Source organism: Dunckerocampus dactyliophorus, chromosome 13 (assembly GCF_027744805.1).
Source record: "Dunckerocampus dactyliophorus isolate RoL2022-P2 chromosome 13, RoL_Ddac_1.1, whole genome shotgun sequence".
Lineage (NCBI taxonomy): Eukaryota > Metazoa > Chordata > Actinopteri > Syngnathiformes > Syngnathidae > Dunckerocampus > Dunckerocampus dactyliophorus.
Genome location: NC_072831.1, coordinates 16,592,329 through 16,616,467, shown reverse-complemented (window position 1 = coordinate 16,616,467; position 24,139 = coordinate 16,592,329). Strand labels below are relative to the sequence as shown.

The 24,139-nt window shown below is 39.5% G+C and overlaps 2 protein-coding genes across 3 annotated transcripts in view; one reads left to right on the top strand and one right to left on the bottom strand.

The window, feature by feature from the left end:
* LOC129192497 (connector enhancer of kinase suppressor of ras 3-like) overlaps nt 1-24,139 on the top strand; it is a 60,211-nt gene that overhangs the window by 31,987 nt on the left and 4,085 nt on the right. For both annotated transcript variants that reach the window (XM_054796605.1, XM_054796604.1), the window contains 11 exons: nt 843-967; nt 1,541-1,728; nt 1,816-1,902; nt 3,173-3,423; nt 5,838-5,875; nt 13,059-13,101; nt 20,812-20,865; nt 21,974-22,013; nt 22,402-22,571; nt 23,789-23,862; nt 24,052-24,123. In XM_054796605.1, the coding sequence (XP_054652580.1) occupies nt 843-967; nt 1,541-1,728; nt 1,816-1,902; nt 3,173-3,423; nt 5,838-5,875; nt 13,059-13,101; nt 20,812-20,865; nt 21,974-22,013; nt 22,402-22,571; nt 23,789-23,862; nt 24,052-24,123 (1,142 nt within the window). The remainder of the gene's footprint in view (nt 1-842; nt 968-1,540; nt 1,729-1,815; nt 1,903-3,172; nt 3,424-5,837; nt 5,876-13,058; nt 13,102-20,811; nt 20,866-21,973; nt 22,014-22,401; nt 22,572-23,788; nt 23,863-24,051; nt 24,124-24,139) is intronic.
* Nucleotides 10,751-16,533, bottom strand: LOC129192498 (filamin-A-interacting protein 1-like). Its single transcript, XM_054796606.1, has 2 exons — nt 16,319-16,533; nt 10,751-12,392 (listed from the first exon to the last, which is right to left on the bottom strand). Exon 2 carries the CDS (start codon nt 12,275-12,277, stop codon nt 11,360-11,362), a length of 918 nt encoding a protein of 305 aa, XP_054652581.1. The 5' UTR covers nt 12,278-12,392; nt 16,319-16,533; the 3' UTR covers nt 10,751-11,359.

The window sequence follows — 24,139 nt, the reverse complement described above, 5'->3', positions numbered from 1 at the left end:
TGAAGGCTTTGTTCTCCTGTATAATCTGTACTCAAGGCAGCCACACAGAGATAAAAGTAAGTATGATTTCAGACAGCCTCAATCAGCCTGTTATTACCGTGTTTTCCGGACTATAAGTCAGACTTTTTTTTCATGGTTTGGCTGGTCCTGCACCTTATACTCCAGAGCGACTTACATTATACATGTTTTTTTCACACTGACAGCCCCGAGAGGGTGCTCTAGGCTCATGTGGCACTATCTGCTACTCCTATCACTCCTGTACCACTGAACATTTACAATGTAAACATCAACTTATGAAGACAACTGAGAAAGACGGAACACAAATGCCCCCAAAAAGAAAATAGTTATGTCATGTTGTTTAGGCTATAGTTATCTGAATAACTGTTAATATGTTACATTAACATACTGTACCATCTATTCACTGTTACATTAAGATAAGCCTATTTAGCTTGTTGTTCTCCATTTGATTGTTATTACTGTAGCTCGCCTATACTAAACCATAACTTGCATTTCAAGATGAAATGTCTGTTCTTGGTCAAATAAAATGTCCCCGAAAAATGTGACTTATAGTCCAGTGGGACTTATATATGTTTTTTTCTTCTTCATTGTGCATTTTTGGCTGGTGCGATTTAGGTATACTTCAGAGCGATTTATAATCCAGAAAATACAGTAATTATCAGTATCTGCTGTACTGTATTATCAAACATATCACTTGGGTCTGAAGAGAAGGTCAGAGGCGCCATAGGTAATGAGTACAGTTAAAGTACACACATCCCTTCCATTTGTGTGTAACGCAAACAAATGTGGATGTGTGGCGTGACTAATTGTGTTGTGTTTTACAGAACAATTCCTCCTTAATTCGAGCTCAGTCCCCCTGTAGCTCAGCAAATGGATCAACCAAAAAAGAGAAACCAGCAATCTTGGATTTTTATATCCCACCTCCCCCTCATATGCCATACACTCCAAGGTGAGACTTCATATTTCTTCTGCTAAATCTCTTTGTGGTAATTATGGTGCTTATGCGGGTTTTTTATACATCCTGTGGCTAGTGATTGGTACCTTTCACATTTGAACCTATACTGGTACTCAGTGGTACCATTTTTTGGCACTTTTGTGTTTTGTATGTATGTTAGATCAACTGAAGACACTAGGTCTGTCTCTATGTGTCAGCCCTGTGAATGATTGGCGATTAACCCATCTTTCGCCCTAATGAATTAATGAATGAACGTTTTATTCAACAAGTTGAGGTATTAAATAGTTGCAAAATGTTTACTAGTGTCCTCCTTTCTAAATAACTTCCTGTTGTCCTGACGTTCACCTCCCTCTGCTCGTTCTGCTCTCTTCCAACCCACTCCGCACACACAAATCCCACCACCGTCCTGATGCAACGACTGTCTCATCTTCCTCCTCCATGAAGATGACAGCATGTTGCCACATTCATTTAAATGATAGAGGGACTGAACATTTAACATCACGACTTTGCCCCGCGCCAGTCATGCTGTTCAAAATAATCACATACTGTACATGCTTGTCCTTGCAGAGAGGAAAGAGCAGACACCTTCTCCAGTTTTAGTAAAAGGCCAAAAGGCTCTGAGTCACCCAACTCCTTCCTGGACCAGGAGAGTAGGAGACGCTGCACCATTGCAGATTATGACAAGCTAAGCGGCGGCTATCCAATCGAAGCCAATGTGATACAGCCCAGAATGAGGGAGCACAAGCCATCCCGTGGTCTGTACCTTTTCACCATTCAGCCCTCCAACAGATATGTATGCAGTTGTTCAGTAAAGTAACCAATGAATCGTCACCTGCTTCTAGGTAAGCCCCGGCCCCTCTCCATGCCTGTGGATACTTGTGTATCAATCATAGATCCCTTTGCTAAGCCCTGGACACACAGCAGAAAAGGTACTAACAAGCTTGTTTTCAGTACTGTATTCCAACTGCAACATAACAGCCGAGTCTTCTATCACCGTACTGCCTAGAAATCCTGTGTATGTAAGACAGATCAGTGTTGAATGTATTGAACTCAACTGAAATGTTTTGTTAAGTGGAAGTGTGGCAGTGGTAACTCAGTTTTTGCTTTTAATTTGTTCTAGAGGATCAGTCAAAAATCGAAACGTATGAAAATCGAAGCACTTTTCCAAAGGAAATACAGGCTTTGAGCATTATTCAACATAAAAGTGGCTAAATTAACAAAAATACAAACATAAGGCATTCAGAAGACGCATTCGAAGACGCTGTGAATTATATGTACTATTATTACTATTATACTACCCTGGTCACTAGGTGTCAGTAATGTTACGGCAGTATTCGGTGAGACACGCAAATGCCAGACTTGATCGCCGGAACAATAGGCTTTTATTGCAGGTTTGAATGATCTTGCAACAGGTACAATAATCCTTCATAAAAATCCTGAATAAAAACACAGGCTACTGTTGCTGCAGTAACCCACCGCAAGCTAAAACTAAACTCTGAAACCCCGACATCACTTCCTGTCTGCCTGCCACACGGCTCCCCAAGGGAACACATTTATAGCAACAAGCACGAGTCTTATTTATATCTTAAATGCCTTATTTTTCATGATGTCTACTATATTGGGTAATACAAGCGTAAAGCTGATTATAGGGGTGTTTGATCATGTCTAGAGGGCTCTAATAATGTTAAAAAACGTATTTAGAAGGCCGTAAACAGGTTTTCTAAGTGTAGAGAATAATTATAGTTTTACGTGCGGAAAACAATGCAAAATCATAATAAATGATCACCATATCACATAATTTTTACCTTTTTTTGAATACTTTTTTGCCAAAGACCGCGGAGAGGAAGGGGACACCATCTTCACACTTGCGATGACTTCTTTCTTGAAGTCAATAGTGTTCCTCGCCATCTTAATAAAATTTGTGGTACTCACTACTTTCTTGCCGGGTTATTTATCAGTTGCACTCAATTAAAAAAATGTGGAAAAAAAACTGTGAGTTAGCAACACGCTGCATGCTTTGTTTGGGCACTCGATTCCACGGAATGTTCCAGTACAGGACAAACCCACTAGTTTGTTACGCACAATATTGTACAATAATTGAGACAGAAAACCGAATCATGTGAAATCCGGTATTATGAGTGAAACAGATATGAAAATGAGAAGCATAGCATGTGCTAACTCTCTTCCCATTCCGCGAAGGTGACGACCTCCTGTACAGATATCTGAGCAATGAGAGGATCCCCACCATAGCCGAGGAGGTCGCGTCCGCCGCTTCTGCCAGCTACATACCGACAGGGGAGCGCCGCCTCGTCAGAATGGACCACATCCGAGGCAGCCGCTACTACTCGAACTCGGACCTCCACAACAGCGCCACCATCCCGTATCAGGAGGATGTCAAAAAGGCCCCCGTAGCTTCGGTCTCCAAGCGCACGGCAGAACGTTCACTACTGGTCAGTTGGATCACGCGACTTAAACTATTGACTCACTGATGAGCCGCTTCCTGTTTGGGGCTTCCTGTTCCTGTCTTGTCTCCTTCCTTGGTGCCTTTGATTTTTAATGTCCATCTGGGTTTTTTTTGTTTTTTTGGCAGTTTGCAGCTTTCTTGCACTGTCCTGCCAACCTCCATGTTTCCCTGATAATACCTACTACCACCAACTGCTACTTACCCACCAACCCTTACTACATGACATCATCACCCATTAACGCTGCCTACAACCTTCCCCTCTTCTGACAAGTCCCATTGAAGTTTGTTCGGGTTAGGACACTTTGTTGTACATATTAAGTTAATGTCCCTTTGGTCATGTGCTTATTTTCATTCTACTTACACAAATAAGTTACACAATAAAGTAAGAAAGTCAACCACAATATTTTGTTAATGCAATTTTGCATGATTGTTTCTTTTTAGATGACAGTTTTGTGACGAGTCAGCTGTATATTTTTCTCTGCCGACGGTTGCCTCTTGTAAGCTATGCACACCCTCACAATATTCATTCATGTCGTCACTTTAATTGCTGCATTGGTTGGTGAAAGGATGTTTTAATCTCTTGACACTAACAAATATTTGTGCTGGTTTCCAAGCTATGCACAGTGTTCAGTGCGGTCTTTTCTATTCTGTGCTTCAGTTGACTCTGCAATTACCCGCCCCATGAGGCCTTTACGTGCAGCTGGGTGGCAGTAATACCCGGCCTTTTTAAGCCAACGTGTTGTTCAACCAATCTTTGTGTCCACACAGGTCAAATGGCCTTTGGAAAGACCACAGATCACATAAGACAGTATTGTTTTAAAAGTACTCAGAGGAAGTATCCGTTATTGTTTGATATGCCTTTTTGTAAGTTTTGCATAGCATTTTATTAAAAATGTCAGTTCAATTCAGTCATCTTTTGTATTGTCTTTATTCTACCATTGGGTGTGGAATGAGTGGTTCAAGTATAACTTCATTGTAGGATGTGAACACACAACTTATATGTCTAATCATTAGATGAACTGAATCTTCCTGTTGAGGCGTACCGAGGTCATCATTGACTCTCACGGCAGATGAAACCAGTACGCAACCTGCTTTGACCTTTGAGCGGAACCCTGCTCGTGCTTTTCAAGCATGTGGTGTAACAGGATAGCTCACGTGAAGATATCGTCTCTCTCTGCGTGTGTGTGTGTGTCAGATGATGATGGTTATGAATGCACCTTCCTCTTTGATGAATCTTTAAATGCCAGCTGGGGGGAACCATATGGCCAAAGCAGGTTTACCATCAAGGGCTCTTATTTCTGCACATATGTTGTCTTTTAAACATTTCAAGCAGATGCTAAGGGTAGGATTGCACCGCCTGACAGCTTTTTCCCTTTCATTGATAGGAAATAGTCTGCCTGGCAATTTTTATCAGAAAAATGGAACACCACTCTTGACTTTAGCTTGGGTTTCATGTGCATGCACTCACTAACCGATGAACCCCCAATCTTACCTTCCTATTCCATCTTTCCTCTATCTGGCTCTGTCGCTGCCTGCTAAGATAAAGCTGCCTGCGGTCCTCAATAATTTGCACCTCCTGAAGTTTGCTTAAAAATCAACTGCATTCATTTTAACCCATTGTTTGGTCTGCAGTCACTAGCTTGACGAGCCTGCTCAAAATTACAAACAACTGCAAAATGAAGGTTTGTGTTCCTTTTGAGATAAATTACTTTATACCGGCTGAAAATGTGCTTGTATTTGCACATGATTATTAAACATTTGGGATTAAAAAGGGGAATGGGTAACTGCTTACTGTAGTTTTTATATAAGACTTCATGTAGATCCTGGGGGGTACGTGAATACAAAGTAAAAACAGAGGGACTAATTGGTGACTGAGAGTTTACGCAGTGTGCTTAAACGCCTCCACGCGTGAGCAGAGACTGCACAGCACAGTGCAGAACAATCAGTTCATTGTTCTGTGTGTGTTTATATGAACAAATTAACACATTTGTGTATAGATATTAATAAAATAATTACATATATTTCATGAAATTCAATAAATACAAATCTTAAATAATGACAATATAATAAATATAATAACTAATCATAATTCATTAAATATATCAAACAGATGTGAAATAATACAGAGTAAGATGTTTTATTGTGCGCTTACAGGCACTGATTTGTTTTTTGTTTTTTTTAAGTGTGGGATATTTGGCTTCAGGTCAAATGTCTGAAAAGTTTGGGAACCACTGATGTCGATTATATGTAGATTTTAATCATCAAGTGCAAATACAAACAAATTGTGAGTATAGAACAAGTACACTCCAAATGTACAAACTAACTTATCTCAAAAGGAACATAAACCTTTATTTTTTTTTTAGCGTGACTGATGAATAAACACATTTTTATGTATCACAGGGACACGACTGGCACTCGAGCAGGGACTTCCTCAACCGGTGAGTGTCTTTGCCTACTTTCTGTCACACATATAAGCCAAAGATTTTTTGGGGTATTTTTTTAAACCCACACGGGTTGAGACACAGACAGGTGGTGAGAGCCGTAGGGTCCAAAGCACTACAGCTACAGGGGTGGCAAGACTGTGTGTGTTTACATTACAGCATGTTATGAAAGTCATTCAATAGTTAATCACAAAATCAGCACAGTGCCTAAGACATGGGTGTCCATTTTGTCTGGCATTATGACAGTATGACAGGAATATTTGGCCACTACATTTAAAGGAAGCATAAATAGAAGAAGTTTGTGAGGGCACTAGTGTTGGGCAGGGCTTCTGGCTCCTAAAGGTACCGTATCTCATGGGGTTGATATCAGGGTTCTCGAGTTTTTCTACACATAACTCATACAAGGATGCCTCTGCTTTGCACACTGGAACATGAAAAAGGGCCCTCCCCAACTATTCCAAATGCGTTGGAAGCTTAAGTATTGGTATTTAGCATGTGAACACGGGACGCACGGTGACCTAGTGGTTAGCATGTCGTCTACACAGTCAGGAGATCAAGGGTTCAAGTCTCCTACAATCTAAAAACATGTGCCCTGGACTCCCATTGGGAAGAACATGAATAATGATATTAAAACTAGTAATTACGAGGGCTGTCAAATGAAGTTGCCGTAACAGCCTTACCTGTTTTAAATGATACACACACGCTGTTGGCTGCTGTCATGTCATATGTAGGTGCTGACACAAGTTGCATTTCACTTTCTGGGGTCATCTTTAACCTTTTTAAAATACTTCCACACTTTGGAGGATTTTTCAGTAGCCATTATGAGACAATAAGTCAGTAGATGTGGACGGTCTTGCTAGCATTCAAAGCACTCCTTTGGATTGTACCACCGGGCGTGGGTGATTTCTATGAATGCGTGGTAAGTAGAGGTCTTCTGGTAAGCACACAGGTCATTTTTAATTCTTTCTTTAAACAAATGAGGCTCTTTTGGAATCTAAATAGGCCATTTATGATAAAAAAAGGACATTCTTTGTGAAAATGTGTGGTAGGCAGCAGTCGTGGCCAACCTCATGTAGTTAGAATGGTACAATCGTTCTTGATCACATGGCATTTTTATATGATTCGACGGTGAAATTGATCGTCAAATCGGACTCCTCTGAATCGAATAGTCGACTATTCGAAGACAACCCTAGGAATTACCTTTAAGTCTTAAAATGGATACGCTCACATTGATTCAAATGTAAAGCAATGCCCAATTTATATTACTACAAATAGGTATCATCATTTTTGTATCATTTTTGAGTTTTGCATTTACAGTCGTCTGTCGTTTATAGCGGTCGACTGATTGCAGACCCGACTGTGATAAATGAATTTCCACGATTTCGGATTCAATGTTAAGTAATGGAATATTTTCTTAGTTATAACACAAAAAACCTGTTTACGACTTTCTAAATACGGGTTTTAACATTATCAGAGCCCTGTAGACATGAAACATGCCTATAGTCACCTTCACATTCCTGTTACTCATTGTTTACAACGCGTTGCGCAATTCTTACCCTGCAGGGACTCGAGACGGCCGCTAGCTAGCGAGCTAACCAGTTAGCCTCGAATTAATTTCATCTCAACTTAAGAAGCCAAAAACTTACCACTTCCACACAGAATGGGAGGACAACCTTCACTCTATATTTCTGCTGCCTAGTGACAAGAATATGACATATCACGTTTAGATTAATAATAGACCATAATCTATCACGAAACAGCGCCCATTTATTAATTAATTTCTGAAAAAAAAACGCAATACAGCGATAATCGAACCGTGATATTGCAAGAGACAACTGTAGTTGTATATGTTTATTCGAAATAGCTTTTGTATAGTCATTAGATTTCATTCATGTATTGTTAATTGGTTAACCATGCACACTGGGTGACATGTTATCTTACAAGTCAAAACAATGGCATTCAATTTCTTCTGCAAGGTATGTAAATTAGCAATGGAGGGGGTGCGCCTCATAAATTCCGCCGCCTAAATTCTCACATAAGGCACCACTTTGCCACTCTGATAGGTGTGAATGCTTGTCAACTGGGATAGACTCCAGCTCACCTATGACCCTACAGTGGACAAGCACTATAGAAAATTAAATACGTAGACACATTTCATATTCTTGACAACCTGTCATCCCTCAGGACTTCCAGTGTCCAAGATGTTCTAAAAATGTCCCACACAGCAACGTATGCATCCTCCATCTTTCATCTTCAGAGAGTCTTGGCTTCTCACCAGCCTTCTGTGAAAGATGATGACATCTGAGGGTCGCTCTTTCCTCTATATTTCGTCATCCATGCCCCTTCTCCCACCGTGCCTCCTCCGGTCTCGGATGAAGAACCCGAGAAGGTGTGACTCCCCGCATTAATGCCATGATCGATGACTCAAACCACCTTCCACGCCTCCGCGCATCTATTCTAAGCGACGAACGCATCACAGCCAGTTTGTTGCACGCTCAATCAAAACACATTAGTCATATTTACAATAAAGACGGCTGCGTCGCCAATCGGTTGACTCATCATTGCGACAGAGGGTGTTTAGGAGTAGGAGAGAGAATGTGATTGACGCAGTATTAAATCAGCTGTCATCTCAATTCAGCTATGTCAATCGGAAAAAACACGGGGTTTTCCCACATGACAGAGCATAAAATGCGTGTGTGCGTCGATTTCATTCTGATGTCAGCCGTCAAAACAATCAGCTTTGTTAGTTCAATGAACGGGAGAAAGGACAAACGTTTATCTTCATCAAGCCACGTCTTGGCAGTGTTCATTTGTCTGCAGCATTTGCTTTTCACTTCCTCATACTCAAAATTCAGCATCCAAATGTTGGATTTATGTCCCATAGGTTATTTTCCTTGAGAGGTTTTCACACGTCAAAGCATAAATACTGTATATAGGTTGCAGCAATGTCCAACTTTTTTTTTTTTAATCCAATCCTCTCTAAACTAGGGAGACATACTGTATAGTAGGTAGATAGCAGTGAGTCGTTTTTATTCATCAAAGTTCACCAGTAATAAGGTCAAGAATGAAACTGCAATACAGAACACTGAGTTGTACATCGAATTAAGGGGTGTCTTTTTCCAGCGAAGGCCGCATAGTGAAAAATGAAAGGATGTAAGGTCCACTTTGATATTTTCTAAGTCAACACGATATGCTAAGAAGTAATATATATTTCAAGAAAAAACTGCATTTCAGGCTTTGTGATATAGATGAAAAAGTATATTATTAAGATTAACTTTGGTCTCTTTTTTTCTTGCTTTTGTTATTGTTTTTTTTCCCAAATAGTTCAACTTTTTTCTGAAAATAATCTTCATAAAATTTCTTCTTATAATATTATGACTTTATTCCCATTATATTTGGACTTTATTCCCATAATATAACTTTTACCCAACCTAATTTTTCAAAAATGACAACTTTGTTTTGTTTGTTTCTTATAATATTCCCATTTTTAAAAAATGATTTTTTTCTATTTCAACTGTATGCCACTAAAAGAACATTATTTTTCCTCATAATATTACAAGTTTATTCTTATAAAATTACGACTTTTTTTCTTCTTAGTATGTCTTTTTTCCCTTAATATTTTGACTTTATTGCCATAAAATTACAGCTTTTTTAAAATACATTTTTGCTATTGTTTTTTTTTTTTGTTTGTTTTTTTCCCAACTACCTTCAACAACTTTCTTTTTGTGAATTTTCTTCTTGTAATTATGCCTTTATTCCCATAATATTTTTACTTTATTCCGCAAACATCCGGTGACTGTTTCCGCAACTGAACTTTCCAAAAACTACTTAATGTGTTGTTTTGTTTGTTTTTCATAATATTATCAATAAAAAAAATCTTATAATGACCTTATTTTTCTTCATAGTATTAAAAGAATTAAGACTCTTTCTCATTAGATTACAACTTTTTTGGTCTTAATATTTTGACTTTATTCTTGGAAAAATACTGCTGATTTTTTCCATTTTTATTTTATTTTATTTTTTTAAGTTTTCTTGTTAAATTATATTTTTAGAATGTGCCATGGGTCTGTCAGTTTGGACACTGGACTACTGCTCTAATATGATGACGTAGTAACTAAAAACCATGTATGAGTGACAAACGACATCAACTCATTCTAAGTCATTAAGTCCTGTCGTCACACAAAGCAGGGAAGCCATGTTCACGGCGGCCTCACCTTAAGTTTCTTCCCTGTATTTGATCAGGAAATCAGCATGAATTCAGCTATTTTTACTCAAGAAAATGTTAAACAATTGGAATCCTCAGGAAATACATTTATAATACAGTTCAGTGGACAAATGTATTTTCTTTAACTATTGGTTTTTGTATTTTTCATCATGGCAGGGAGGCCTCCCCTGACTGCACGTCACTGACTGCCAGGTTGCTATAGTACAGGGGTCTCAAACTCACATTTTGCGGCCTGCGAATTGACAGGAAAGACTACTGTAAATGCGGACCGCAAGGTCTAAATTAAGCCAATGATGCACACAGGGTTGCTAGATATCAGCTCTTAAATTAAACTTTCATTTAAGAGCTGATATCTAGCAACTTCCATGGTTTTCTTGATAATAACCAACATTAGACGTATTTCCTGCACCATACCCGATATCGTTATAGATATTATCGTTATCGTGAGTCTTACTCCCAATACTTGATGAGGCCCAGCCTCACCCAGACTCTACCTCCAGTGGCCCCCGGGTAAACTGAGTTTGAGACCCCTGCTATAGTATCTTTGATCATGTTAAAGGATCTGCTCCTATGTAAGCAATAATAATAACAAAGCAGTGTAGTGGTCTTTTTATTGATATGGAAAGGTTGCTGGTGCTTTGGCTTTTATTTATTTCTTATTAGATTTGATTACTCTATTTCTGTTTGATTTCATTCTTGTATCTAGTGTTTTATTACAGTATTTCATGTGGTTTATGTGTTCTGTGTATAGTGAGCGACTTAGGAGTTAATTTCAGTTTAAGATGTGACTCAATTTACAATACAGTGTAGGAACTACATACAGAAGTGGTATGTAACCCGAGGACCACCTGTACTGATCATTGATTCCCACCATATCTTTTACTTGTTGACACTTAGAATATGTTGTTTGCTTGTCATGACTTCCTGTATTTAAGTGTCACTCTTTTCTAATAAAAGCCAAAACAGAGACTGTGATGAAGGAAAGAAAAGTACACATATAATGTGCATACATGTGCACACAAACAAACAGGATATATGGGAAGAGGGGAAAAAACATTAGTAGCTGAAAGACAGGAAAATAACCCAACATTTTTGTTGCCTAAAATTGCAGGGTGAGGCCCGTCTGGGGTGCATTGAGTATTTTCAGCTTTGGGAGCCCATGTTGCTGTGGCACGTTTCCAAAGGCATTATCAGAGCCACTGGCACCAACCTACCAAATTCCAACCCTTAGACATTTTCCACGGACTCTGCTTTGTTCAGGACAGATCAAAGTCAGACCATTTCTCAGTCACCTCCATAACCTTCCTTTGCTCAGCTTTGACCATCGTACTCAAATCCTCCTTTGTCTTTTCACCGGATGTCATTCTTTCCACAAGAGTCTTTCGTTCCTCCATTAAAGCTACAGTCAGGGACTTCAGCTTACCTAAGTCATCCTTCAAGTTTAGCTCAGACTTTTCTAATTTGAGTTCAGAGGATTCCAGCTCTTTCATTCGGATCTTGAGTGTAACAACTTCATCAGAGAGCTCTTTGGTCAGGCACTTCTCTTTTTCTAAAGCAGCGTGTAACTGAGCACACTCTTTCTTGCTGAGGTTGAAGGCACCCTCAAGTTTCTCTAATTCTATCATTCTTTTCTGGAGTTTCTCCACCTCCAGCCTAAGTTCTTTACTTTTGTTGTCCTCCTCTTGTAACTTCTTCCTGAGCTCCTTGCACTGATTTTCTGTTCTGATGATCTCCTCATCATTTCCTTCCATTTCCAGGACACGCTTCCTTAAATTCTCTAGTTCTGCAATTAAGTTGGAGTTTGCACACTCCCCTTTGCCAATTATGTCTCTTATCTCCTGCAATTCCTCTTCTGATTTCCTCAATGCCTTGTTGCTCTCCTCTACCTCATCTACTGTATGCATAAGCTCTAGAATTTTAGAATTGAGTTGACGGTTGAGGAGCTCCTGACTGGCCAGCTTAGCATTCATCTCTTCATGCTGCTGAGCGAGAGTGGCAGTTTTCTCTTTAAGCTCAGCCTCTAAGCTCAGGACCCTGTGGGCATCCTCTTGAGCGTGCTCCCTGGCTTCAATCACGATCTGCTTCTGCTGCTGAAGCTGCTGGCTCAGTTCCTGAACACGCTGGCTTTGTAGGTCCATTTGCCTCAGGTGTTGTTGACGCTCATTGACCAACATCAGGGCAAAGGACTTCAGCTTGACCAGCTCCTCTTGCACCTTGGCCAAACGTTTAGAGTGCTCTTTCTCCTTTTTTACTTGGAAGGCTTTCTCGTTGTCAAGCAGGCCCTTCAGTCTAAAAGTGACAGCAGGGAAAATCAAGGATGCACGTCAGTTAAACATGTGTTAAGTGTGTCATGAGTCAAACAGTGATTTAACATTTTTTGGATCGGATATTTCTTCAGTGGAAAACAATACCTCACTGCATATTTTAGTCATCTCAATAAATAAATATTAGTCGCAGAGATTCAATTTGATTTCCATGCCCAAATAAGTTTTTTATACTAATCATAAAATCAGGCATTCTCTACGGCACAATGACATTGCATTGTTGAGTTTGGCTTCTCAAAACAATATACGTTCAAAAGAGTAATACAATTGCATCTTAAAAACGCCTCCTCAAAAAAAATCCGAGCTCACAAATCGCTCGGCGTTATACTTGTCTCCCGCCGTGCCCCTGCGCACTGTCGCCTCTGCATTCGTGTGTATGTGATGAAGACGCTCATATCTTCTTCCGCCATGGAACACACGTAAACAAGATGGCCATGGTGCTCCGTCGCGGATGAAGATGTGAGCATCTTCATCACATACTACACATACAAGGTTCCCGTGGGTCACGTGTGGTTATAAGAAAGATACGTCACAATATGTGTTATGAGTGAGCGCTTCGGTATGACAGACAGCTAAAGCTCAAGCGTGTTCTGTGGTGTGCTCTTGTGAATGTTTGGTTGTTCTCTTGCAGGTACAATCCACCACATATACGATCCTGGTCCTTCTCTCAAGCTGTAAGTATATTACAAGTCACCTCCGTCAGGCTGAAATGCATCCGTCATACAAATGGAAAAGATGATATTAATATCAGGCCTTTTAAACACATTCATGTCATTAGTTTAAAACAAAACATCTTATTCTGTGAAGATTGATGATTGGACCTTCTGCCAATATGAGGCTATGGTGTTAGACATACTGTCAATTACAAACAGGTTGATTGCTGCCAAATAACTAACTTGTCTTGCGTCTTCTGTAGATTTTCAAGATGACAACATCCGTAATCTGTGATTCAAATCAGTACTAAAAGCCTTCTTAAAGCCATGCTGTACCACTTTGCTAAGTTTTGTGGCTATTGGTTGAACGGGCTTTGAGTTATGCTGGTACAACAAAAATCCAACTGATAATTGAATAAAGATCATTGCTGTCAAAGAGATGACGTAACAGCACCTCGGTAAACCAATCGGAATAGATCATCAAGGGATTAATTAATTGCAGGCATTTTTTCCCTGTAGGTAGTTATACTGAAAATAACGAAACCTTACAACTGTTACCTAAAAATATCGGCATGCTAGCCTGCAAATTTAAGAGGGGCTGCCAAAGTGGTGACCATCATATGAAATAAGCATAGGATGACCATGTTGGGGTTTCCAAAACAGGACATCTGGATTCTTTACTATAGCTTATTTACAGATGCTTTTGGGCCAAATAGTCCTAATTCTTTCTTCCCTGAAAAAAACTTACAATTACAAAAAGCCTGGGCCATGGGAAAAAAATTCTTACCTATTTTTTGAAAGGGCTTTGGGATTGGGAATTGTCCTAATTTTACCCCCTTATACTTGCCCCTGATTACAACATACAGTAATCCCCCGTTTATTGTGGTTAATTGGTTCCAGACCCCACCATGATATGTGATTTCACTGAGAAGGATTCCTTATGTATAATGAAATATTTTCATAGTTATAGCATAGAAAACCTCTTTACGACCTTCTAAATATGGGTTTTAACATTATTAGAGCTCTCTAGATGGGCCGCACGGTGGTCTAGTGGTTAGCATGTTGGCCAACACAGTAACAGTCTGGAGATTGGGAAGACCTAGGTTCAATTCTCCCTTGGCATTTCTGTGTGGAGTTTGCATGTTCTCCCCGTGCGTGTGTGGGTTTTCTCGGGGTACTCCGGTTTCCTCCCACATTGCAAAAACATGCATGTTAGGTTAATTGGAGACTCTAAATTGTCCATAGGTATGAATGTGAGTGTGAATGGTTGTTTGTCTATATGTGCCCTGTCATTGGCTGGCGACCAGTTCAGGGTGTACCCCACCTGTCGCCCGACGTCAGCTGGGATAGGCTCCAGCATGCCCCCGCGACCCTAAACAGGAGAAGCGGTATAGAAAATGGATGGATGGAGCTCTCTAGACATAAATGAACACCCCTATAGTCACTTTTACACTCATATTGCCCGATACAGTTGATATAATCACAGAAAAGATAAGACCCACAAGGACAAGGTCTGTGACATTTATTTCCAATGTGACTTCGCCAACTGGCCTGGCATGCATACTACAGTTTTTCAAATGTGCACACTGTCACCCTTCTGCTGCGCATATCCTAATACTGCACATCCTTGCTAAAGCTGGCGTGGCGTCATTTAGTGGTTGTAAAAACAAGTAAACCATTGCCTGAACAAATGATAGGAGAGGATCCTGTTGCTTTTGCTCTCTGGATTATGTTTGAGTGAGTGTGTCAAAGCCTACTTGTGCGCACACACAAGCACAACATTGATGGCTATACTAATACAGTAGTGTGACACAAGACCTCTCATGGTTCCATTTGAGTGCTTCAAAAGAGGCAGGCTGGGGTCCTCCAGACTGGATTATAATATAATTTCCAGGCCTGCACACCTCCCCCATTTACAGAGTGACAGATTCTCTCGCCGAAGAATAGCCTCTCTGTCTGCCACATCGCTCTCCCTCTCTTGCACACTCGGTTTCGGGTCAGGAAGGGTTTGGAGTAGGGGTATATTGTGAGGGGGTATATTAGATAAGCGGCGTGACAATTCACAGCATGATTGGTGATGGGAGATTGAGCGCTACAATGGCGTGACCAATCAGCATTCTCGTGAATCCTTCAGGCCTTTGACGTGTGTCGCAGGCAACATTAGCTCACTCCCACTGGAACTTGCACACAAATGCCCCTTTAAATCACAACTATGTCGGACACTGATTTAAAAATTTTGTTTTACTTTAACTGATAGGAGTGCGAATGACTGTATGTTGAATGGTACGCTCAATAAATTCAACAGCAAGACTGACAGGCCGACAAAATTATTAGCACACCGCATGGATGGGAAATACCAGAATTATAAATACAGCAAGAAGAGACAAAGCTAAAGCTACACTGGGGACATATATAATCTTTAAAGTATATTCTAATGCAACAGTTTGCGCTAGTAAACAAGGATTTAGGATGGTGTACACAATCGTCTGGGGTGTTATTGCTATTGTTTGTTGTGTCTCTTAGCGTATGGTTACAAGTTTTTAAAAAACATTTTTTTTATGTTTCAAATATACTTAGCAAAGTAGCAAAGTTACATTAAATAATATCACGTTTGTACATGCAAAATGGAACATATCTGAATAGGAGTAGGAAGAAGCAGTGCATCCTACACCCCATGTCAGCAATTACTGTTTAACACTTTCCTATGTTGCCATTTTCTAATACGAGAAGAAAAAATAGGTTACGGAAATAAAGTTATTCAGTAATTAAAAGAATACATGACATTGTATCATGACTAAACAAATACAGAATATATGATCAACCATAACTTAATCAGAAAAAAGACTAACTACAACGGTGAAATACTTTTGAAAACTGTTACAATATGTCTCAAACGATTTTTGGAAACTCGGGTTAACCAAAACACAAACTATTATATATTTTAAAGTTGTCACTACGTTGGGTTTGTTCCTCCTTCTAGGTGTTTTTGTGTCTCATGGCGCAGTTTACATTGCAGCGACACCCAGCGGTCCCCAGTCGAAACTACAAGGGCCTCCTTAAAGAAAACACAGCAGTGTAGTTTTGCTCTAATGTGGAATACAAGTACGTTTGAAAGTAGCGCTGACGTTGATACATTTGACAAAATATATTTTAGCAATGTCACTCTGAATTTCGGCGTTTTCTTCGTGGAGATGGTGAGGAGGGTAGATCCCTAGAATACAGGAGGAGGTGAGCTCACCTGATATTGCCAAGGCCTTGCTAGCTTGGTCTGCGTCCGACATGCTCGTCAAAGTTTGCTCAGACTTCGAGCACTGTTTTCGGACTAAATTGCTGTCTTTCAAAATGTGGCTGAAGGTAGAGTATAAATTATATCACCCTTTGAGCCTCTTAGGTTGTACACTGGTCAGCTTTAGACGAGAGTTGTTGCATATAATGTTCTATTACGTCAAGTGGCCAGGTAAGGTAGGGTTTGAATAAACCGCTTTCCATTTAAATATACATTCAGATACGGAGTAATTCATATAAATTGAAATATAATTATGTGGGGAAAAAATGGTAAACTATATCTATATTGTTTGTAATCATGACCTATAAAAAAATGTGGCGTTTTCGAGAAGTCGAGTCATTTTTTTTTTTTTGGTATCACGTCATTAAGCTAGCTGTCGTCGAAAATGTCAAATGCTTTAAGTCTATCTGTATGGAGTGGACATTTGTTTAAAAATACAGTAGAGTTTCATAAACTATACGTGTTTTCTCCGCTTCTAAGTATATTATTGAGTTCAAAATGTGAATTTGTGCTTTTGACGTCACTTTCGTAACTAGAATGAACAATGCCTTTTTGGCTAATAGTTTTTAGAGGAATGGCGTTAGGAACAAACATGCTTAGCGGTGTTATAAAGTACATCACTCTGAAAAGGAGTAGGAAGAAACCCAATTTACTAAATCCTACCCTAAGAAAAGGATAACAATGGGTATTAGTAAACATAATAGATATGGTTTGTAGCTAACTTATTCAGTAATAAAGGAGTAAAAAGTGACAAATGTCGTAAAATGAATAAATAAGTACCGCGTACAGTATAGGATGATGGCTACGTTCACACTGCAGGGTATGATCCCCAATTTGCATTTTTTGTTTAAATCAGATTTTTTATGTGGTCGTTCACGTTACCAAACAAATGCGACTTGTTAATGTGAAGGCAAAGCGTCTGGAAAGTGACGTGCATGCGCAAAAGCACGACATCACTCGCATTTCTGTGTGTTTACGGAAGTAAAGATTGCTGCAATGTGTGCGCCAGTCATGTGCGATGCCATTGATTCCATTTCCGATTCGATACTGGGTAACAATAGGCTGCTATCGGAGATACTGATCCGATACTATGTGCAAATTCACCTAATGTGTCTGGTAAATTTTAAAAAGTAGATACTGTATTTCAAATCATAGCATAAAGAATACAAGACATAGTCATTTGTAGAATATTTTAAACCCTGAAGTATAGTTTTACGATATAGCCAAGCTCATATACAACATCAGAAAAAACAAAGGACAAAATCATATATATGAAGTATCAAAAGTATCACTATTTTGATTTCAGAATCGACTTTAGAGCATGAGGAGTTGGTATCGAAAGTATCGATATTTCAGCATGGATCCGCACATTACTACCGTGCTCTCCTTAACACGTTTGTGGCAATTTCAAGGATTTAGTGCAACGGGAATCAATATTTTGTCAACCAAATGATTCCGTGTCGGAGATGAAGAAGAAAGAGGGCAAGAATTTGGGTGATGGCAGTTCGTAGACAACTTGCTGCCACGTCTGTTCCAAGTTGCGTGGGTGGATGTCAGGGGCAGGAGTGGTGAGACATTGACGAGAGCTGCTTCATTGACACCTTTTAAAAATAAGTTTCAGATGAGAAGAACTTTTGCCTACATGGGTGAGTACCGTTACCCAAGTCTTGCACGATAAACCACGCCTTTCCATGACTGCCTACATCCGTGAGTACCTTTTAAAGTCTCGCTAAGCACGAAAATACACGCCTTTCGATGACGTACTTATAGGTCAGATATACCTGTAGGCGACCTGATCGTTCATACTGCTGTCGCATCGCAGACATATCAGATTTATATCCACGTACGAATGAGGCCTGAGTCGCATTTGAAAAAATCGGAATTGCGCCGTTCACACAAAAAACATGGAATTGACCTGCAATGTGAACATAGCCTAAATGAATGCTTTGCTACATGGTTGTCCAAGCTTTTTCCACCAAAGGCTACATACTGAAAAATCAATGGGAAATCTAAATTTTGTAAAAAGGCTAAAAAAAAAAAACAAAAGTTACATACAGTAATCCCTCGCTTATCGCGGTTAATTGGTTCCAGACCCGATCACAATGAGGGCATTTCCACGAAGTAGCATTCAATATTAATAAACGGAATATTTTCGTAGTTAGAGTCATGGAAAACCAGTTTTATGACTTTCGAAAATACATTTTTTACCATTACTAAAGCCCTGTAGACATGAAATAACACTCCAATAGTCCCTTTTACACTCCTATTATTCTTTGTTTACATCACATTGCGCAGGCTACGGGTTCACTGCATGGACATAACAGACGGCTGCCGCTAGCATAGCAAGCTACTGAGCTAACTGATTAGCCTCTCCAATTTACTTATTCTAAACTTAAGTGTTTCAAATGGAGTGGGGAAGAAGGACAAAGAAGCCAAGAACTTACCACTTCCACATGAAATGAGGGCAACTTTTTTTTTTTTTCTCACTCAATCTCAGCCATGGCATGTCCATCTGAGCTGTGGCATATCGGCTCGGCACTGCTGGCTCAGTAGCTAGTCTCCATGCAGTGTGAAAGGTAACGTAATCTAACGTCATGTCTCATAACATTACTGATGCCTACTGACCACAATACTACATATAACTTGTCTTTCAACATTTTTGGACTAATAATAGGCCATGGTCAGCCACTAAACAGCGACCATTTATAATTTTTTCAAAAAACGTGATATAGTGAGGTATATATTCGAATATAGCGAGTTATAGCGAGGGATGACTGTATATTTAAAGACAAACTAAGTTAGATAAAGTAATGTCAACATTTCAGCTTTTTCTCTTTACATTGTGCTGTATTTTTTCCTGTTTTTGCTGTTTAATTGTATTTCTACAATGAGCTGCGGGACCCAAATCGCCCCCGGGCCACACTTTCGACACAATCTGCTTAACTATAAGTGCATTTTCAGCTTTCCTGTATTGCATCCAGAGCTTGTTGATTAGCTCAGAGTGAATCTTAGTGGTAGCTAACCTTTCAACAGGAAACACATGTGCATAAATTGCATATTCTTTGCCTATGTGGAGGTTGATGTGGTCGACTGTCGCCCACTTTCTCTCCCACTGGCGGCTGCACAAGCTTATGATACCCGGAAAACCAGTCAGGATGCTACTGCTAGTGTTGTGCAACACACACACACACACACACACACACACACACGCGCGCACACACAGAAGTTTGGATTTACTTACTAGTCGAACTTTTAGACCACAGTGGATACTAGAGCTGTGAATCTCTTTTAACAGGTATGAATCGTCCTTGTGTTATCGTTCTCATCTTGTGGTTCTCCTAGATTGCATTTTCTGATTGTACCTCTAAACAAATCATCAACTCTTTTGTGTTGTTTAGAGCGTGTGTGGTGTATCATGACCACAATTGATATTTACTGTACAGACATGGTCAATTAGAAGCTTGTTAATTTTGTTTCAGCACATGAGGATTTCAATCTGGTAGTTTTTAATGTTTTATATCAGCGATATTCTCTTGGTAACTTTAAAAATAAGGAAGTCAAGTTTGCTGAGGAAGTGAGTCAAGTGGGTGCTTGGATTTCTCAATAATGGTTGATGTCACACATGACCGAGGTGGATAAAATGAGAAGTATAAACTGCGACAATTTGGTCTCGCTGTCTGCGTACGACATTGCGAATAATCCCTAGCGTTTTGGAGGCGTGTTATTGAAACAAGGCAGCGTGTGGAGCTGCTCTGTGTCACCAACTGCTGACAGTGCAACTTTAAAGCTGTGAGTCAGTGTCGTTTTTGAACAGTTGTGGTTTTCCCCGACTCTTTTCTTTAAAATCTCAATAGAGGGATACGTGATTACTTATGTGGGTTTATTTGACAATTTTGATATTTTTTGTATTGTACTCTGTTGTAGTTTTTTTCCGTGTGCAGCAAAAAGTACTACTGTACTTTGGTGTGTTTTCATATGAAGGATCCAGGATTTTTTTGTTATTTAGAATCTATTATTTTCATGTTTCTTTTGTTTTTTCCATTACCGTCATCGACAGTACTTGAGTGGAACATTATCATCTGTTCAATTTTAGAACCACATCGATCAGTTTTCTGTTGTTTAGAAGTCGTCATCTACCGTTTCATGCGAGTTACCGTCACCTACAGGACTGTAGTGGAAAATCTTCAACCACATTTGAAGAAAAACAAACAAACAAAAAAATGAATATAACAGCAGTTTAAAAATGGCTCGGACATCTTTTGCGTACTCAGCTGTTTCCTGCTTAGGTCCTTTTACGTAGTTTGAGTGAGGAGAAAGGAATCTTTTCAAATTATATTTGTTTCATTTAGTGGTGTTACATAATTATATGCCTATTCATCAAGGAGTTTTAAGATTGTCAACCAATTAAGATGATGATAAATTCTAAACGTTTTTGTCTCCATCAGGCTGCCTTCCCTATATCTGTGTCACCCTCCATGGCTGCAGATGACTACAACCCTGTAAGTTTGATTCATTTGAGATAAAAACAAATATTTACCTATAAATTAGGTCACCTATTGCAGGGTAAAATCCTGTAAGCTATTGCTCATCAGTCACACAGTTTTCAAAGGCCTTTCTAGGTTTGTTGTAATAAATTCTGTTGTACTCTTTATCATATCGATATTCATGTAGCTGTTTATGTTATGACAGCTTGATTTGGAAGGTTTATTTTCAACACGTTCAAATATTTACAAGCACAATAGAAGTCCAAATCTTGGATACAAGCCAAACATTTAACATTTTATATAATTCTACACAGGGCTCCAGACTGAAGCTAAAATTTGAGACATTGCGAGTACATTTTTCATCATCCAGTTATTTTGATGATTTTATTTCATTATTATTGAATATTTTTTTCCTGACAAACTTCTGCTCCATACGTCAGCCCAGTATGTATATATTACTATATTATTTTCCAAAGAAATAACAGCCCTTATTTCCAAATTGATATGCATTTCCAGTATTTAATATAGTTATTTACTAAACTTTTTTTTTTTTTTTTAAATGTCTTTTTTTAATCATTGCTTCTGAAAGTTTCCCACGGCCCGGTTCGACCCCGCCCAGGGGCCTACAGTTTGAAATCACATGATGTGATTTCATTTTATGGTGTATATGATGTCACCAAAGAGGCCTTCCGGAAGCTTGGGACAGAAAGAGGGTCGTCAGGAAGACAGCTGCCATGTATTGTTCAAGTATTTATCAGCAATACAGTGAACATGAGAGGAAATGTGAATATGTACTTCGCTCCTACAATTTTAATTTGGGGGCCAATGTACTCTTAGTAAAAAAAAAAATATATATATATATAAAATAAAAAAAAGATAATAGCAAAATAAGAAAATTAGGTACAATTGAGATCTATTTGTGTGTGTGTGTGTGTCCGTCCGTCCGTCCGTCCGTCCGCACACGCATGTGGAGAGATAGCAGCTACGGAGTGGAGAGTGTGCATATGACACTTGCGGTCTGAAAGAGGATGTTCTACACTGGCTCTTCTTTGTCAGCTTCTCAGTCAGTCAAGTCACTGACCCCCCTCACCTTTTCTCCCTCCTTTTTTCTGTGCTCCTTAAGGTCTCCCTGCGACACAAGTCCAAGAAGAAGAGCCGAGGAGGTAAGTTATCACCCTCCAGTCTACATCAGGTTGTCTGCTGGACCCCTCAACTGTAATTTAGAGCCTCTGTGGGCGTGCATCAAGTTGTCGGGGCTGCTATTGTGTGCACAGCCTTTACATGTGTACGGTCATTTAAGATTTAGCTCTGTGTGACTGTAAATGTTGTCAGTACCCAGTGGAACTTGATTTGTTTTTCATTTTCATATTGTGAGCCACATCTGCAACAGGTAGGCTAAATATAGCATGAAGAAAATATATACAGTAATCGTGGGTGTTACGTTAGCAATTTTGTGACCTGGTTTTAGGTGAATGGAAAAGTTTCACATGTTCTGCAACTTCTAGAACTATATGTGTGTGTCACTGTGGCTTTTGTCTCGTGTGTGCACAGGCAATGGTACGATGAGCAGGAGGCGTGTGTCAGTCAAAGAGCTGGGTCAGCCAGACCACCAGGGCTGGCTGTACAGGAAGAAGGAGAGCAAGGGCTTCCTCGGTATCAAATGGAAGAAGTTCTGGTTTGTCCTGAAGAAGACGGCACTATATTGGTACACAAATCCCCTGGTGAGCATTCTGTGTTTTCTTATGTGACTCTTTAGTTAAGTTATCGCCTATGAAATGTCTACTCAATGAAGGAGTATGATTAAATAAGCTCCTTTTCAGACATGTTGAATTGTGAAACTGTTAACACGTGATGTACTTCAATGTAACCTTTCATGCGTGTCATTCCATTTATATATACTATTAAACACAGAGTGTGCAAAGGACTATTTAAATTAATTCTATTCGCAATAGAATGCCAATACTCACATTTAGTGAGATCCGAGGCAAGAGCTGTACAAAAACAATCTGCATTTGGAAAGATAATAAAGATCTGTTTCAAAGTTGTTTAAAGTTCTACATCACTGCACATTAGGGGTGTCATGAGATTGGGTCTATGGGAGCAATACTAGCCGAGATTTTAACTTTACTTTTAAGAAAAGTACAATGAAAAAATATATGACAATGTATTGCAATCTACTAATATAATTTCTACTACGTTACACTCTTCTGCGCTGTGGAACAAATGCTCCAAGATGCTGAAACCAACGTGCAGAGTGAACTGTCTTCCTGCCTTTTTGGAGGCAGGAGACTAGGAAAACAGACACTCGCATGCACATGGCTATGTATTAAGGCCAGAAAAATTATCGAGTTAATTTTAATTTATTGTGTGATCAATTAATTAATCCTTGTCCCAGGCCTAGTGCCCACGGGACACTTTTTTTCTGAACGAGAAATCTTGTCACGTTTTAATCTTGCAAAATCTTTTTTTTTTTTTTTTTTACTCCTTATCCTGTTGAGAGACATGGGAAAGACGGCCTTTTCCCAACTTGGGTACATCCTAAGCCACAATACGAGAGTAAACAACTTAGCATGATAAGCTGTGTAAAGGCAGATTTTTTTTGATACAGCTCTTGTATTGAATATTAGTTTGTGCAGGTTTACTAAATATTGTGGGCGCAGTTTGCAGCTGCACTACATTCACCTCAGTGATGACTCACAGCATCACAGCTGTCTCCTCCCCAGCCTGGCTTTAGAAGTAAACTACAAAGCAATGTCAGACAGTGCCACAGTTGACTCTGCTGGGCTGAAAGCTGTCAGACATCTTAGATTTTGTAAATGTCACACAGTGAGAGGAAATAGACAAAGTAGCCGACAACAGGTGGCTTTGTCAGGAAGTGGCTTGAAGTCATTTACTTTTTTTCATGCTCATTGTTGTTCAATATGCATGTGTGTTGCAGGCAGAGAAAGCAGAGGGCTACATTGACCTCACCAACTTCATGATAGACCGAGCCATAGAGTGCAAGAAGAAACAGTAAGCGTGCCTGCCGCTTGAACATGTTTGCCTGAGGCCTCCTTAACTTTTCAATTAAAGGTTGCCCACCTGTATGATTTTACTGATAAGGAGGATCCTCCCATATTTATTTATGTGAAGAAGATGTGTCATAGCATCCATGTTCGCCATTTCACTTTCTATTCTTAACACTGACTGTTCTTTGTCCAGTGCATTCAAAGCTTGCCACCCACAAGTCATGATGTTTTATTTTGCTGCTGAGAACCACGAAGAAATGAACTTGTAAGTAACAACAAAT

Coding starts and splice junctions, on each gene's coding strand:
- LOC129192498 (XM_054796606.1), bottom strand. CDS start 12,277: ATGTTGGTCAATGAGCGTCAACAACACCTGAGGCAAATGGACCTACAA.